The sequence below is a fragment of the Saccopteryx bilineata genome, chromosome 6 (assembly GCF_036850765.1).
Source record: "Saccopteryx bilineata isolate mSacBil1 chromosome 6, mSacBil1_pri_phased_curated, whole genome shotgun sequence".
Lineage (NCBI taxonomy): Eukaryota > Metazoa > Chordata > Mammalia > Chiroptera > Emballonuridae > Saccopteryx > Saccopteryx bilineata.
In genome coordinates, this window is record NC_089495.1 from 33267763 (window position 1) to 33286689 (window position 18927).

At 41.8% G+C, this 18927-nt stretch overlaps 1 protein-coding gene across 3 annotated transcripts in view; it reads right to left on the reverse strand.

Annotated features, from left to right (window-relative positions):
* The window catches only part of KAT6A (lysine acetyltransferase 6A), a 134290-nt gene that overhangs the window by 26273 nt on the left and 89090 nt on the right, over window positions 1–18927 (reverse strand). For all 3 annotated transcript variants that reach the window (XM_066237413.1, XM_066237411.1, XM_066237412.1), the window contains one exon: window positions 7076–7191. In XM_066237413.1, the coding sequence (XP_066093510.1) occupies window positions 7076–7191 (116 nt within the window). The remainder of the gene's footprint in view (window positions 1–7075; window positions 7192–18927) is intronic.

The window sequence follows — 18927 nt, forward strand, 5'->3', positions numbered from 1 at the left end:
ATTCTTTTGAAGTTCTATTAGGTAAGCAAGTTGTTCAAGACAATATCAGAAGAAATGAAATTACAACCAAGTCTTATCAGGTTAATTAGAAGTTAATAATTAAAGCATTTTATTGATAAGTAAACAACAACAACAACAAAAACTTTAGCGAAACATATAAAAAATAATAAAAGTAAAAGCAAGTAGTATCACGATCTACTTCATTGCAATTCATTTTTTTGAGAAAGCCTCTTACTTATTTAACCAAGCCCACTGGGATGACAATGCTAGTCTAAAAGAAATCATCTAATAAAACTCTGGGGGAAAACAGTGTTTTTCTAGCAATAGTACAAATGGCTGTAGTTCTCTCATTGAAAAAAAATACATCATCAAAAACAAACATTAGATCACATAAAGTGTTGTTATAAAGATTATAAATATTCCTAGCCCTAAAGAATACCGCTGGATGCTGCTTTCTGTCACCTTCCACCTATGACTTGAATATCAAAATAGGTGTATGGTTACTCTGATCCACTTCATCAAGGACAGTAGCCTCCACGCTTGATATTAATTCTAAAGTCAGCCATTCTGTTGACACCCCAGCCTGTGAAGCTAGAACTGAGCTGCAGCTGAGTGCTCTGAAAGCACTGCTTCCCTTACTTCTACAATGATGCAAATATTCTTCCCAGGAATTTCTTCTTGGCTTCTGAACACTGCCCAAGATAGTAACAGTTTATATAGCCTTCATAATAGGACAACTTGTAATAAAATGTTAAAACCATAATAAAAAGTGTAACAAATGTCACTTAAGTCAAAGATAACGGTACAAGCCACACAATATCAATCTAGATACAAATGCTATATGGAGTAGTGCAAGCACAGTGATTGAAGGTTATAGCTACGTGGAAGAGAAAAGTGGGATTTAATCCTGGTTCTACTCTGTAACTTTAAACTGTATAGTCTTGAATAAGTTTGCTAGGCCTTTGTCTATATAAAACAAAGAGAGTAATACCCACCTCATAGAATTACTACAGAGATGTTTAATCCAGGACCAAGCTCAACAAATGGTAACTAGAGCTGCTATTATTTATAATTATACTATGAATATTTTCATTCTCTTTTCATCCATTTTATTCCATCATTTAATGGTCATCCCAAAACTTTATTTTTTTATTTTTTATTTTTTTAAGTGAGAGGCAGGGAGGCAGAGACTCCCACATGCATCCCAACCGGGATCTACCTGGCAAGCCTGGGGCAAGCCCCCTACCACAAGATGCTCTGCCCATCTGGGGTAACTTCTCTGTTGCTCGGCAATGGAGCTATTTTAGTGTCTGAGGCAGAGGTCATGGAGCCATTCTCAGGGCCCAGGGCCAACTTGCCCGAACCATTTGAGCTTGAATCATTTGAGCTTGAACCATGCTGCAGGAAGGGAAGAGAGACAGAGTGGAGGGGAAGGAGTGGAAAAGCAGATAGTTGCTTCTCCTGTGTGCTCTTACCAGGAATCAAACCCGGCACCTCCATACACTGGGTGGACGCTCTACTGCTGAGCCAACCAGCCAAGGCCCCAAAGACTTAAGAATATTGTTCTTGCCTGTCCTGTAGTGCAACAGTGGATAAAGCATTGACCTGGAATGCTGAAGTCACCAGTTTGAAACCCTGGGCTTGCCCCGTCAAGGCACATACACCAAGCAGTCAATGAACAACTAATGTGAAGCAACTATGAGTTGATACCTTTTGCTCCATACACACCCCCTCTGTAAAATCAATAAATAAAATCTTAAAAAAAAAAAAAAGAGTGGTGTTCTTTAGTAACTGGCGCTGTACATAATTTATGCATCAAATCATCAGAAACAGGAACAAAAGGTTGAGGAAACTTCCTAATCTAAGCCACTCAATTATGTGGGAATCTGCCTACTTATGATCTCAATATGATCTCATAGCAAAGAGGTTATTATGAAGGAAGCTAAGCTCTATAAACAGCTCAGATGTAGAGGACAGCCCATGATTAGTCAGTCTTGCTATCAGCCTATTTCTGTCTGGTTTTTAAAGGGAGAGTAAGGCTATGAACCTGTCTACCAGTGTGAGCATCAGATGGTCCTGCTGGAGAAATTTAAGGTTAAAACTCTGGTTTATAATCTTCACTTAAAGCCTTAATCATATTGCTCCAAAGTAGCACCATTGCTTCATTGTTGTTTCACTTTGTTTTTTTAAGTCAGGAATGCAAGATTACTTAATTTACAATAAACACACACAAATGTTTGATGAGAGGTAATTCAAAATCGCACTTCCCAAAAGATTTTTCCTCTTGTGACCTTTTTGTTTATTTGTTTGTCTGTTTCAATTGTCCTCTTTATACATGCTTTGGGATTTGCAATTTTTTAAAAAGTATTTAAAACCTTAAATAAAAAAATAATTTAGAAGAAATTTAGCATTGAGTAAGAAAGTCATTAATAAAGTAAGGATACAGATTAATTATTTGAAGAACATAAGACCTCTAAACATTTGCCTGACCAGGCGGTGGCACAGTGGATAGAGCGTCGAACTAGGATGCAGAGGACCCGGGTTCGAGACCCCAAGGTCGCCAGTTTGAGCACGGGCTCATCTGGTTTGAGCAAAGCTTGGACCCAAGGTCGCTGGCTTGAGCAAGGGGTTACTCAGTCTGCTATAGCCCCACAGTCAAGGCACATATGAAAAAGCAATCAATGAACAACTAAAGTGTCACAACAAAAACTAATGATTGATGCTTCTCATCTCTCTCTGTTCCTGTCTGTCCCTATCTATCCCTCTCTCTGTCTCAAAAAAAACCCACAAAACCTCTAAACAAACATTTTGGTCAACTCAAGTTTAAAATAACTCAGAAGTAATACAAGCCAAAACTCATTTAAATAGATATATATATAGTTTTTAAAAAACACAACTAAGAGAATTATGAATACACAGATAGGGGGGAAAGTCACAATTATTAAAGAACCTATTAAATTATAGAATATTTTCTACTGAAAAATTAAGGAAAACCTCCACAATGTAATGAAAATGTCTAAAATTCTACTTAAAATTGATGGATTTTAGAGCTCTTATTCTATTGCTGTTTTTTATGATTCTTATTACCCTTTCTTGTTATTTATTTTTCTGCTAGCAATGTTTATTCCTTCAATGATAACCAATGATTAAGAAATCAGGTTTTAGCAACAATCTCATCAGAAAAAAATGCAACATTCTTTATGAAACCTTTTAATATCCTAAAGACAACAGCCTCATGGTTCAATTTTTATTAATTCTCTTCTAAAGCAAGTGCTGAGGCTGACTCTATTTCCATTCCTGAGTCAACTAATTGTCTCTCGTCCCCTTAAGTAGAAGAGACAAGGTGCCTGTGGTATCCATCTATCTGTACCACAATTCCTGAAACAGCTGATACACAAGTTAAATAAGCTTCCTTTTCTAGGTTGAACACTTACAATGTGAATAGTTTGCAAAGATCTCACTAAAAATGGTAGTATTTTATTTCAAACCTGATGAAGAAATTAATTCCTCAGCATTTCTTCTTGATCATACATCATATCTTGGCTATTCAGAACTCCTGAAGAGTAAACTGTCTTGAATACTTAAGTTCTGTACGTAGTTGAGAAATTCCCTGTCCTCTTTTAACACACACACATTATTTTATATATAATTATATATATAATAAATATAATCTTTAATAAAACAAACTCAAATTGTTATTCCATGATATAAATAGAAGGCTGCTTTAATGATCTACTACAGTGTTTAGGGCTAACAGCCCTGTAATAAATAGTTCTCAACTGCTGAGTTTTGTGACCTTGTGTATTAGTTTCCTGAAGCTTTGCTTTCTCTTCAGTTGTTTTGTGGTGGTGGTGGTGGCGGGGAGTAGGGGGAGTCACTGAGGTCTGTGTCTATAATAACATTCTCTCATTCCTATTTCTCTACTTCTGCCAGACTTGAAAACTAGACAGCAATTTATATTTTAAAAAGTAAAAAAATACTGAGTTTTAGTTTTCTAACAAATATACTGGCCTATTCCCAGCTTCCCAGAGAAAACTCATGTTAAAAGAACTCTGTATAGGGTAAAGCAGTAATAAATTAATGTTGTTATAATTATTTTTGCTAATATTTTGGACATGCAATGTTACTAGATAGGTAAAAAGTCATACAATGTAGACTTTGAATATGTGTTTAAACCACAGAACATCATAACTTATTAGTCCTTACAACAGTGGTTTTCAACTTTTATATACTTGGAGACTGGTAACCTAGCCAGCCAGAAATGGAAACACGCAATGAACAAAGTTTTATCTTACTGCACCTAACAGTGCCATATCGTACAAAGTTGGTGCTTGATTTCCGAATTACATGTGTGATGCACTGAATACTACATTAGTTTGTTCAAATGTTTTTTGTCTATTGCACATGATTTGTAAATGCTCTGCACATGCAAAAGGTTGCTCAAAGATGCCTACAGGTTCCAAAGATATCTAAGACAACCTCAAGAGTATTTTCATTGATGATACAGGCTGATAAGTGGCAATCACCCAGAGCATAAGTGAAGGTGAATAAGATCGTTGAGTCTATAATCTTCATACATCAGGGTGGTTAACACTTTCATGTACTGACACGAAATTTCTGGTGGACCAGCACCGGTCTGCAGATCAGCTGTTGAAAAACACTGCCTTATAACACCCTGCTAAATAAAAAACTGTGGTATTGGCCCTGGCCAGTTGGCTCAGCAGTAGAGGGTCGGCCCGGCGTGTGGAGGTCCTGGATTGATTCCTAGCCAGGGCACACAGGAAAAGCGCTCATCTTATTCTCCACCCCTCCCCTCTCCTTTCTCTCTTTGTCTCTCTCTTCCCCTCCCGCAGTCAAGGCTCCATGGGAGCAAAGTTGGCCAGGATACTGAGGATGGCTCCATGGCCTCCACCTCAGGCGCTAGAATGGCTCCGGTTGCAGCAGAGCAATGGCCCAGATGGGCAGAGCATCACCCCTGGTGGGCATGCCCAGTGGATCCCAGTGGGGCACACATGGGAGTCTGTCTGTCTGCAGCGCCCTGCTTCTCACTGGGGGGGAGGGGGGAACTGTGGCATAAATAATTTTCAGATTTTTTTTTTTAATGTGCCTTGACCACGGGCCTTCAGCAGACCAAGTAACCCCTTGCTTGAGCCAGGGACGTTGGGCTCAAGCTGGTGAGCTTTTGCTCAAACCAGATGAGCCCTTGCTCAAGCTGGCGACCTCGGGGTCTCGAACCTGGGTCTTCTGCATCCCAGTCCGAATAATTTTCAGATTTAAGAGAGCACTAATGTGACTGCTATACTTCAAAAGACAAATCATTGTTTAATTTTTACCAAATCTTATTTATCAACTCTTTAAACTTAAACCCTAAAGGAAAAAAATAATAATTACTGACATTATTGAGCACTAACCAATGACTGACTAATTTTTAGAGAGCAGAAAGGGAGGGTAATAGGGGAGAAGGAAAGTGCGAAAGAGAAAGAGAGAAACATCAATTTATTGCCCTACTTATTTATACATTCATTGGTTGATTCTGGTGTGTGCCTTGACCAGGGATCGAACCTGTAACCTTGGTGTACTGGGATGACACTCTAACCAAGTGAGCTACCTGGCTAAAGGAAGCACTTGCCACTTTCTAAGTGATTTACATATTTTAAGCCATGTAATGTTCACAACAAACCTGATGAGGTCAAAACTATTACTACCCCCATTTTAAAGATGAGAAAACTGAGGCACAGAGTTATTGGGTAACTTCTAAGGTTATGCAGCTTATAAATGTCAGAGTTGAGTCATGAAACAAATTTGGCTTTTACTAAGCACAATGCCTCATCCCAAAAAGCTGATGACTGATCAATTTTTATATCTGGAAACCCAAGCTATTTATATATAATTTAATACCATTTGTCCAATTATTCCTAGGAAAAGAAACTATTAAATTTTTTAAATTATAAAAGTTTAGACGAAGGGTCCCCAAACTACGGCCCGTGGGCCGCATGCGGCCGCCTGAGGCCATTTATCTGGCCCCCACCGCACTTCTGGAAGGGGCACCTCTTTCATTGGTGGTCAGTGAGAGGAGCACATTGACCGTCTCATTAGCCAAAAGCAGGCCCATAGTTCCCATTGAAATACTGGTCAGTATGTTCATTTAAATTTACTTGTTCTTTATTTTAAATATTGTATTTGTTCCCGTTTTGTTTTTTTTTTTACTTTAAAATAAGATATGTGCAGTGTGCATAGGGATTTGTTCATAGTTTTTTTTATACTCCGGACCTCCAACGGTCTGAGGGACAGTGAACTGGCCCCCTGTATAAAAAGTTTGGGGACCCCTGGTTTAGACAAAAGGCTACTCAGTGAAACTTTATTTATAATTAAGTATAAAAATCTTAGTTTTTCTCTCTTATAATTCTTTTTTTTTTTTTGTATTTTTGTGGAGCTGGAAACGGGGAGAGACAGTCAGACTCCCGCATGCGCCCAACCAGGATCCACCCGGCACGCCCACCAGGGGACGACACTTTGCCCCTCGGAGCGTTGCTCTGTTGCGACCAGAGCCACTCTAGCGCCTGGGGCAGAGGCCAAGGAGCCATCCCCAGCGCCCGGGCCATCTTTGCTCCAATGGAGCCTTGGCTGAGGGAGGGGAAGAGAGAGACAAGGAGGAAGGAGAGGGGGAGGGGTGGAGAAGCAGATGGGCGCTTCTCCTATGTGCCCCGGTCGGAAATCGAACCCAGGACTTCTGCACACCAGGCCGACGCTCTACCACTGAGCCAACCAGCCAGGGCCTCTCTTATAATTCTTAATGTGAGGTATAAAGGCAAATTTGTTTTAAAGAAGAAAACATTCCCCTTTCATTCTGACCATGTGTCAGGTTTTCTATTTTAATTATTAGCTTTTGGACAGATTACAGAAAAACAAATCTAAAGCCAACTGGGATTAAGTAGCTGCCAAAGTATGCTGCTATTATGGACAGTTTCCTTAAATATAAAAAGATGAAATAGACTAAAATGTACCCAAGAACTCTTCTAGTGCTAGAATTCTATGAATTTAAAAAACAGAAGGTAAAGGGTCACTCAAAACATACCTTGAGTATTCTTGAGGATATGGGGAAGAGTACCAGGTGTGAATTTCATACTTCCCAAACTCAATGACAGAGGGACAGCGAACTTGTGGATCAGGGGGACCAGTCACTCCAACTTTCTGTGCAGGCAAAAAATACATTATAAAATATAGCTAAATTAAGTACACTTAGATAACAAAAACAAAACAAAAAAATCTGAATCTAAATGTTGTCTTTTCAGCCTGACCTCTGGTGGCGCAGTGGATAAAGCGTCGAACTGGGAACACTGAGGTTGCCGGTTCAAAACCCTGCACTTGTCTGGTCAAGGCATATATGGGAGTTGATGCTTCCTGCTCCTCCCCCCTTTCTCTCTCTCTCTCTTCCTCTCCCTCCCTCCTCTCTAAAATGAATAAAAATAAAAATAAATTCTTTAAATGTTGTCTTTTCAGAATTCCACAGAGCAATAAAAGCCAGGAACAGGCTAACAAGTGTTTTTTGTTTGTTTGTTTGTTTGTTTTTAATTTATTGATGTTAGAGCAAGAGAGAGAACACGGAACATTGATCTGTTACCATATGTGCCTAACTGGGCACTGAACTTGCAACCTCTGCACTTTGGGATGACACTCCAACCAAGCTATCTGGCCAAAGCAAATTTGAAATAAGCTGTATTATTCTTTAATACAGCACTCAAATAAAGAACAAAAATGCTGATAAATCTCTTAGAACTTAATACAGTTGATGTCACTGGATTTTCATATTTAATAATACTATGAATACTTTTCAAAACTCCTAACCTTAATGACTTAGTCAATGTGCATTACAAGTTCATTTTTGCCAGAAAAACTGCTGGCATTTGGAAATATAAGATAAGAGAATCATTTGTAATAAGTGAGGAGGAAGAATGCTGTATGCTTGCCAAGGTCCCATATATAGTGCCTCAACTGACAACAGAAATGACCTACTGAACATGTGAGCACATATAGAAAAAGATGATTTTCTAGTTTGAGAAAGTAGATATTTAAGAATAAGAGAAAAAGAATATAGCAAAACAAGTATCAAAAGAGTCTTTGATTCATTTTACACTGCCCCTAAAAATTCCTTCGTTAGTGGCTCTTCACACATTTGACCAAAGAAAAAAATACTCTGCTTTACATACTGTTACCCGTTTTATCTACCTTCTATTTATAATCAAAACAATCTCTATGCTCTCATCCCCGCAATAATCTGAATAGTTACACTTTCTAAAAAGAATAATTTGTAAAGCCTTTACGTTTCCACACCACTGATTCCAATATTAGCCATTGTTAAGGTCTACAAAGATCAGGTTTTAAAACCTTAAATTCAAGGACAATCTGATCTGATCTGCACCCAACATAGCAACATATTCATTCTCTCTCTCTCTCTCTCTCTCTCTCTCTCTCTCACACACACACACACACACACACACCCTTCTACAAAACTAAAGAGATCAGAGATTTTTTAATTCATTTTTTAAATAGAAATTCATTTAAGGAAGAACCCTCTTCACCACAACTCAATAGAACACTCTCCCTGGTCTTTTCGGTTTCCTTTTATAAAAAGCCAAGGGACTTATCTCAGGTTTCATACTGGAATACAGCCAGGTAAAACCTCAACCTTTTCCTTAGACACCTCAAAACAAAACACAAACATCTATTAGCTGGATGAATTATGGTAGGACACCAAGGAGTACTGGGGATCTTCCAAAGGCAAAAATCAGAAGAAAATAGACAAGACAGGGTTAAAATAAGAGTTTTTCATTTCTCAAAATTAAAATAGAATTTTGTAGGCTTTAGAAACATTGTTTTTTAAACTATATTACAGAATCAAGTATTTTAATTCATAAAATAGAATCTTTTAACCTATCTTCACAGCTCAAAATAACAAGAAAAGTAGTATAGAAAATATCAGAATAACCAAATATCAGAAACCAGATCTAATTTCCTGAGCCAAGGATCAAATAGGAAGCACAAAAGTTGAAAACAAGCACCTGCTGTAGTACTTCCTGTTGTTTGAGAGCTTTCCCATCAGCTGCTGGTCGCTCTTCCAGGTAGATGCCTGATGTGAAATTGGATATCCAGTTCCAGTATAATTGTTTGCACATAACCGCAACTAAGAGACTGTGCAAAACTAGACTCACAGCAGATTTCCCCGCTCCCACACCTACCCTTACCTTTGTGGAACAGAACATGTTCTGGTTCATGCGCTCATATACCTCTGTCCTCTACCACTCCAATTCCCTGGTGAAAGCTTCAGGAGCCAGTGTTTCTTTTACTGAGGCTTAAAAGTGAACAAAGGCTGTATGCTGTGATGAAGCAACAGCTGCATCTAAACCACTCATTAACCCAGTCCTTGCCAGAGTCAAAGTGTCAATGTGCATTACAAGTTCACCTTTGCTAGGCCATTTTATTATTTTATTTTATTTTATTTTATTTTATTATTTTATTTTATTTTATTTTATTTTATTTTTGTATTTTTCTGAAGCTGGAAACGGGGAGAGACAGTCAGACAGACTCTCGCATGCGCCCGACCGGGATCCACCCGGCACGCCCACCAGGGGCGACGGCTCTGCCCCTCCGGGGCGTCGCTCTGCCGCAACCAGAGCCACTCTAGCGCCTGGGGCAGAGGCCAAGGAGCCATCCCCAGCGCCCGGGCCATCTTTGCTCCAATGGAGCCTCGGCTGTGGGAGGGGAAGAGAGAGACAGAGAGGAAGGGGGGGGGGGGTGGAGAAGCAAATGGGCGCCTCTCCTATGTGCCCTGGCCGGTAATCGAACCCGGGTCCCCCGCACGCCAGGCCGACGCTCTACCGCTGAGCCAACCGGCCAGGGCCTAGGCCATTTTATTTTTAAATTTCAGCCAAATACTCTTGTTAAACATAGAACTTTCTAAAGCAGCAGGTATCTGATATAATCAAGAACAAAAAATATTTTTAAAAACTATTAATTCAAGTTCTGCCACTTTGTACCCTCCTCATTTGAATATGCCAAAATCTTTAAAAGATAACACATATTCCAGGAGAGAATGGACTTTTTAATCTAAAAAAGTTGTGTGGGGGGGTACTAAATGTACTAGTAATTAGGCTAAACCAAAAGATGACTTTAAATATGCCTATTCTAGATAATGGAGCTTTTACTACTAGCAGTTTATGAGAAAAGATTACTCTTCTGCAAAAACTCCACTTCCACAAATGACTTATTCCAATTGCCACTACATGGAGGCCACTCTTGCAGTACCCTCCAAGTCCAGATCTGGTACAAACACAAAAATTACAATGCATATAGACACGGCCCTGCTCCCTTCCCTTTGTCCTCCATTAGATAACTTCCCCTTGACCTTCCTTTTCCGTTTCCCCTGGGGACATGACATTTTGAGGTGGGAGTAGAGGGTAGTACTGCACCTTTATTATCAACATGAGAATGTGAAATGTGGAGAGAAGAGAGAAACTTTCTGATATTTGAACATTTTCCCATAAAAAAAACACTACAAAAAAAAATTCTGTTCACCTGACCAGGTGGTGGTGCAGTGGATAGAGCTTCGGACTGGGACACAGAGGACCCAGGTTTGAAACCACGAGGTCACCAGTTTGAGCGTGGGCTCATTTGGTTTGAGCAAAGCTCACCAGCTTGAGCCCAAGGTCACTGGCTTGAGCAAGGGGTCACTCAGTCCACTGTAGCCCCTGGGTCAAGGCACATATGAGAAAGCAATCACTGAGAAACTAAGGAGTCGCAACAAAGAATTGATGCTTCTCATCCCTCTCCCAGTCTGCCTGTTCCTCTCTCTGTCTCTGTCTGTCTGTCTGTCTGTCTCTCTCTCTCTCACACACACACACACACACACACAATCTGTTCATTAGGGGTTAAAAGTTACGTGATGAAAGAGACGTATGCTCTGAAATAGAGAAAGTATGAACTTAAGAAATAAAGAGAATCAGCATTTGTGGAGCAGGGACTGCGTCACCAGGGTCAGCGCCTTATACTGTTATCTTACTAAATCCCCCACAAATCATTCCTCAACATAGGAAACAACATGCTCACTTTATAGATGGGGGAGGGGGTACGACAACAAAACACAAGACTCAGAAAGGAGGCACCAAAAAAAAAAAAAATCCAGTCCCTCACCAGTTGGCTCAGCGGTAGAGCATCAGCCCAGAGTGTGAAAGTCCCGGGTTCTATTTCCACCAGGACACAGAGGAGAAGCGCCCATCTGCTTCTCCACCCTTTCCCCTCTCCATTCTCTCTATCTCTCTCTTCCCCTCCAGCAACTAAGGGAGCACCGCCCAGTGGTGGGCATGCAGGGGTGGGGGGTAGGGGGGTGGATCGTGGTCTGGCGCATGCAGGAGTCTATCTGCCTGCCTCCCCCCCCCACCTCCATTCTCACTTCGGAAAAATAACAAACAAACAAAAAATCAGAACAGGAATATCAAGAGTGATGGATAGAGGAAATAGAGGTAGCCCTCAGATAATTTACATACTGAATTTCAAATGTCTACAAGTTTTTTTGAACTGGAACTTAAGTTTTCCAAAGAAATAAAACTAGAAGTCCACAGACTTATTAAAAAGTCTTTGAAGCGAATGTGCTTTTGGAATCCTGAATTTTTCTAATGTTAAGAAAGCATTACAGTACCTATATATATCTTAAATTAACAATTCCTGTAGGATTGGGGGAACATCCCATAATCAGACATCATTGGTATTTCTTTAGCAAAAAATGAGTACTCACATTAAATGGGATAAAGAATATATATAGTCTAGGCCCTGGCTATTGGCTCAGTGGTAGAGCGTCGGCCTGGCGTGCGGGGAACCTGGGTTCGATTCCCGGCCAGGGCACATAGGAGAAGCGCCCATTTGCTTCTCCACCCCCCCTCCTTCCTCTCTGTCTCTCTCTTCCCCTCCCGCAGCGAGGCTCTATTGGAGCAAAGATGGCCCGGGCGCTGGGGATGGCTCCTTGGCCTCTGCCCCAGGCGCTAGAGTGGCTCTGGTCGCAACAGAGCATTGCCCCTGGTGGGCAGAGCATTGCCCCTGGTGGGCGTGCCGGGTGGATCCCGGTCGGGCGCATGCGGGAGTCTGTCTGACTGTCTCTCCCCGTTTCCAGCTTCAGGAAAAAAAAAAAAAAAGAATATATATAGTCTCACCTCAGTTGAAATCTTGTTTTGCCAATGATTGAGTTAAGTTAGATCTTATTGTAAAGTGAGTTATAAATTTATTTTCATTCTCCAAAAAAGATATACAGACGGACAATAAATACCAAATCTCTATTCTCATCTCTCTAACCACACTGGCCTTCTTGTATTTCCTCGACCATGCTAAGCACAAATCTTGATTTAGGGCCTTTGCATTTCTATTCCCCTGTCTGGAATGCTGTTCCCTCTAATATCCAAACATGGTTCATTCCCTCACCTCCTCTGGGTTTCTATTAAATGTCAGACAGCTCCTAGCTCCTAAGCAACAATTTAAAACTGCACAAATCCATCCTTTCCCTCTGAATTTTCTCTCTCCCTCCCTGACTTTTCTCTGTAACACTACCATTTGGCATACCATTTACTATCCCCATTGCAACTAAAGTATAAGCTCCAAAGAAAAAATAATATTTTTTAATTTGTTTTGTTCACTCTTGAATATCCAGTATCTGGCACTTGGTAACCAGTGCTCAGTTAATACTTATTGTTAAATGAACATTATCTATATTTCAGCTATTACATATATGTGCTGATAACCTGACAAACTTCTACTCAAAGCCCTCCTGACCGCCATATACAAGTCAACAAAAGTTCTCCATTTTAGACTTTACGAATCCCCAATTTATAAAAGCATGGTCTTTTCTCCATCCAAAAACAGCTTCTCTTACCATATTTAGTGCCATCACTATTTAAAATAGAAGAACACTGGAAGACATACTTGGTTTCACCTTCTCCTTCAACTCTGACTCCCAACCCAACACTGTATCTTTTCCATTCTACCTAAATCTTTCTCAGAATCTGTCTACTGTACCTCCTGTCTTCATTTAGACTCGTCACTTCTCATTGCAACTACTGTAATTACTGGACTGAAAGATGTCCTGGTTCAAGTATTCATCAATCCACTATACATTGTCACACCAGAAATGAGTTTCTAAATGAAAATACAATCATGTCACCATCTTTTAAAAAAATTCTTCAGTAGCTCAACACGAGCTACTTGACTACTTTAAAAAAGCTACTGTCTAAAAAATAAAGTACAAGCTCCTTAACAGGTACCATAGGATCTTTATGATCTGGTCTATACTTACCTTTCAATCTCAATTCTTAATTGAACTCCAGCCAAATAAACTACATTGAGCTCTAACGGTTCTGTAAGCTTTCTTATGCCCAAACTGTTCTATCTGAAATGCCTTCCTCTTTTCATTCACCAGTAAATTGTTGCCTGACCAGGTGGTGGGACAGTGAATACAGGACCCAGGTTAGAAAACCCGAGGTCACTAGCTTGAGCATGGGCTCACTCAGCGTTAGTGCAAGCTCACCAGCTGAGCGCAGGGTTGCTGGCTTGAGTGTGGGATCACAGACATGATCCCAAGGTCGCTGGCTTACGCAAGGGGTCACTGGCTCAGCTAAAGCGGCCAGTCAAGGCATGTATGAGAAGTAATCAATGAGCCCCAACTACAAGTTGATGCTTCTCATCTTTCCCTTCCTATCTGTCTCTCCCTCTCTCTGTCTCACACATACAAGTAAATTGTTACTCAATATAACCTCCTCTATAAAGACTCCTCCAACATCCCTAGACGGATGCCTTCCTTTTCATTCTCATTGCATCTTATGGTAACATTATACCATAAACTAGCAGTTAAGAGTTAAGAATCTGCCTGACCAGGTGGTGGCACAGTGGATAGAGCATCAGACTGAGATGTAGAGGACCCAGGTTCAAGACCCCGAGGTTGCCAGCTTGAGCGCGGGCTCATCTGGTTTGAGCAAAGCTTGCCAGCTTGGACCCAAGGTCGCTGGCTCGAGCAAGGGGTTACTTGGTCTGCTGTAGCCCCACAGTCAAGGCACATATGAGAAAGCAATCAATGAACAACTAAGGTGTTACAACGAAAAACTGATGATTGATGCTTCTCATCTCTCTCCGTTCCTGTCTGTCTGTCCCTATCTATCCCTCCCTCTGACTCTGTAAGAAAAAAAAAAAAAGAGTTAAGAATCTGGGGTCAGATTGTCTGGGTCTGGGTTCAAATACTGACTCTATAACTTAACTATAATACATAACTCAGGTAAGATAATCCTTCTAATACTTCAATTTCTTCATCTGCAAAATGGGAGTAAGTAATAAGAGTTGTTTAAAAGGAACAAAATTGATATATAATACTGAGTGTAGTGCCTGGAACATAGAAAAAGAGTACCTATTACTAATTACATGGCTTTAATGATTTGTTTATAAATGTCTCTACAACGGGAGGGCAGAGACACATTTTCTACTTACCTATGTATTTTGAGCACCTGCCTCTAAGATAGCTAACAGAAGCTCACATTTATCTAGGGCTCACTACATGAATGACACACTAAGAATTCTGCAAACATCAACTCATTTAATCCTTTCAACAAACCTATCAAGTAACTTGTTCAACCAAGGTCACTCAGCAGAGACAGGATATGAACAATCTGCTTCCAGTACCTAAGCCTTTAACCACTGTATATTAAAATTCTCAATCAAATTGTGTTAAATTATTAAATGACTCAAAATATATCTAAACAGCCTTTAATATGTCTTATAATTAATATAATTAATAGGTAGATGCCTAAGACATTAAAAGTCCTTTACTCCCCATCCCTAACTTCATCAATACCAAGGAAAAATTACTCCAACAACAAAAAGAAGCAGTCATGGGGCTGCCTTAAATTCCTGTCATGCCAAGATTAACGGTCTTTTACTAGCATTCAAAACCCACCAATAGCCTGACCAGGCGGTGGCACAGTGGATAGAGCATCGGACTGGGATGCTGAGGACCCAGGTTTGAGACCCCGAGGTCGCCAGCTTGAGCGCGGGCTCATCTGGTTTGAGCAAAGCTCACCAGCTTGGACCCAAGGTCGCTGCCTCGAGCAAGGGGTTACTTGGTCTGCTGAAGGTCCGCGGTCAAGGCACATATGAGAAAGCAATCAATGAACAACTAAGGTGTCGCAATGAAAAACTGATGATTGATGCTTCTCATCTCTCTCCATTCCTGTTTGTCCCTATCTATCCCTCTCTCTGACTCTTGCTCTGTCTCTGTAAAAACAAACAAACAAACAAAAAAAACCCCACCAAAATCCAGTTCTATGCTAGCAATTCAAGATATTTCTTACCACTTCCTAACAAGTGTGTTGGTCAAATAAGTTTGTCAATATGATATATGTTTGTTTGCTTATAGTTTGCATTGGGTGTGAGGACAGACTGTAAGCAGGCAGGGTGGTTACAGCCTAAGTCTCAGTTTTAAAACTAAGCCTTCCTCACACCCTTGACTGATTGTATGATGTGGGGTGGTGCACTCTCATGAGGAATCCCATTATGCTTCAGATAAGTGACTTTGTATCAGACTTCCTTGTTTGTACATTGGATTAAAGGTTTTGATTTCTACACTATAAAATGGGGGCAGACCGGGAGCTTGCTCTCGCTCAGTTCCTGAGATTAGCATTAGAGGAGAGCAGAGAAAGGCTACATGGAGGAGAGGGGAAGCAGCCAAGATGGCGGAGTGCTGAAGGAGAAGCCAATTTGTGCAGACTTTGTGCAGAGAGAAGGAGATGGGGAACAGAGGTGAATGAGACTGGTGAGGTTAGAAACCTCTGAGTCTAGGAAACTCAGATAAGTCAGTGGCTTTGGGAGCCCTGAATGGAAAGGGAAGTGTTTTCTCACTCTATTTCTTGCCCGCCGGGTGCAAGCTAGGATTAAAGCTACTGGCCCACCAGTTCTTGGCTCCGTTGTTTCTTTACCGTCTGTCCAAATCCAATGCAAACCTGCATGGACCAGGTGGCCGTGATGGTGGCTTTACATTTGGCATAATCTGTGGCAGGATTCGATACAGTTCAGTATGGAGCTACCACCACCTTTGTGCGGTGAAGTAGAGGACTGGCTACTGTTATGGTTCCCCATGGCTGTCCTTTTGGGGGCTGTAGGCTGGCTGACCTTTACAGCCATGAGTGAGGAAACTGAGAGCTCTGTGGAAGATGCTGCCCGGGACCTGCAAACCGAGCAGTGGAAGGAGCTGTAGCAAACGTGGGAGAAAGAGATGCTGACCCTGGAGCTGGAGGAAGTGCTGGAGGAGGAGGCCGACCAAGTTTGTGAGATTTGCCTGGAAATGGAGCGGACGCTGGAGAAGGAATCACAGGTTCGTGAGTTGCAGCATGCCCTGGACATTATGGAGAGCCAGCAGTGGTGGGAGGCCAGGGCTGAGGCCAGAGCTGGGGCTGCAAGGCCTGCTGAGCAGAAGGCAGCAGCGGCCTAGGGCTTGAGCCCGGCAGCAGGAGCTGATGTTTTCGGTTCCTCTTTGGAGGATGAGGAGAATCGGGCTGGAGTTGCAATCCGCAGTCTCAAGAAGATGAGAGCCAAGCAGCAAGGAGTACTTACTGCGCCCCGGTAGGTCTGCAATTTGGGCACATGGGGCTGGATGCCATTATGCTCTCCAGAGCAGAGATGGAAATGCCGATTGCCATTGCCATGTGCTCCTTCTTGGGACAGTGTAGGACCTGCCAGGATGGCAGGAATGAGAGGGGTGGCTGAGGCCACATGTGCATGGACTGATTCCTGGACTACGACCGGAGTGAGCACTGGCTCCTTCGCTGGATGGACTTATGGATTTTGGACAATGTGAAATACCCTGATGGGAGTGGGGGGCAACTTTGATGGAGGCCCTCCTCCTGCCCCGGGAGCTTTTCCCATGGCTAGAAAGAAGGCCGAGGATATTTTGCACTTTTGGCAAAGTGCTCAGAGACTGGTGAAATGTATCTTTGTAATTGTTGAAATTGTTTAATTTGCCATGTTGTTGTAATTTGTGTAATGTGCTTAATTTCCTTGTGCAGGAATACCTGTACTTTAGATTGTGAAGCGAGTTAAAGGGGTGGAATATTGGTCAAATAAGTTTTTAAATATGATATACTGTATATGTTTGCTCGCTTATAGTTTGTATTGGGTGTGGGGGACAGGCTGTAAGCAGGCCAGGTCATTATAGCCTAAGGCTTAGTTTCAAGACTAAGCTTTTCCCCACACCCTTGACTGTTGAGCCTGACCTGTGGTGGCGCAGTGGGATAAAGCATCGACCTGGAAGTGCTGAGGTTGCCGGTTCGAAACCCTGGGCTTGCCTGGTCAAGGCACATATGAGAGTTGATGCTACCAGCTCCTCCCCCCTGTCTCTCTCTCCTCTCTAAAATGAATAAATAAAAATGAAAAAAAAAAAAAAAAAGAAAAGAAAAAAGACTAAGCTTTTCCCCACACCCTTGACTGTTGCATGATGTGGGATGGTGCACTCTCATGAGGAATCCCATTATGCTTCAGATAAGTGACTTTGTATCAGAGACTTCCTTGTTTGTATATTGGATTAAAGGTTTTGATTTCTACACTATAAAATGGGGGCAGACTGGGGACTTGCTCTCTCGGTTCCTGAGATAAGCATTAGAAAGGAGAGCAGAAAAAGGCCATCTGGAGAAGAGGAGAAGCAGCCAAGATGGCGGAGTGCTGAAGGAGAAGCCAGTTTGTGCAGAGAGAAGGAGATGGGGAACAGAGGTGAATGAGACTGGTGAGGTTAGAAACCTTTGATTCTAGGAAATTCGAGTAAGTCAGTGGCTTTGGGAGCCCTGAATGGAAAGGGAAGTGTTTTCCCACTGTGTGTATTTCCTGCCCGCCAGGTGCAAGCTAGGATTAAAGCTAATGGCCCACCCAGTTCTTGGCTCCGTTGTTTCTTTACCGTCTGTCCAAATCCAATGCAAACTTGCATGGGCCAGGTGGCTGTGATGGTGGCTGTGGCTACTGGCTTTACAATGTGTTACGCTGTTTTATCTTTCACATGAAGCTACAGACAAGACAGTCCCCGCTTTGCATGGTGCCATGTTAACTGAAACTTATGCATACCAGAACTGAGATCAGCCTGGACATGATTCTGATGTGCATGTCTCCATTAAAACAGTGCTGTTGGGCAGATAAAATATATTATGTTCACTTTGTTAAAGACGGCGCTACCCACATGGAAGCCCATCACCCAGGTGATAATATTAATTGCCCTTCTTGCTTTGGATGGGCGTGATTATGTTAATGTGTTGGGAGAGGGCTTTCACACCAAAACGTTTTAAAAGAGAGGTCACATTGTTCTGGGGGAAGAGTGATTAAGTTCTAGGAGGAGCCCATTCTGTACTGTAGGAGGGCAGAGAAAGGCCACGTGGAGGAGGCCAGGAGAAGCAGCCAAGATGGTGGAGTGCTGAGGGAGAAGCCAGTTTGTGCAGAGAAAAGGAGATGGGAAATAGAGTGAATAAGGCTGGTGAGGTACAAACCTTTGATTCTAGGAAACTCAGAGAAGTCAGTGGCTTTGGGAGCCCTGAATGGAAAGGAAAGTGTTTTCTCACTGTGTGTACTTCTTGCCTGCCGGGTGCAAGCTAGGATTAAAGCTAATGGCCCACCCAGTTCTTGGCTCCATTGTTTCATTACCGTCTGTCCAAATTTAATGCGAACCTGCATGGGCCAGGTGGCTGTGATGGTGGCCGTGGCTACTGGCTTTACAAGTACCATGTAAACTAAGGACTACCTGTGTTACAACATCTTTAGGGGCAGCTACTGGGTTTTCTACATCATCTCCATAGTGCGACCTGCACAAAGTAGAACTTCAAATATTTGTTGATCTGATGAACCAATAATCACAATGTTTTCTTATATTTA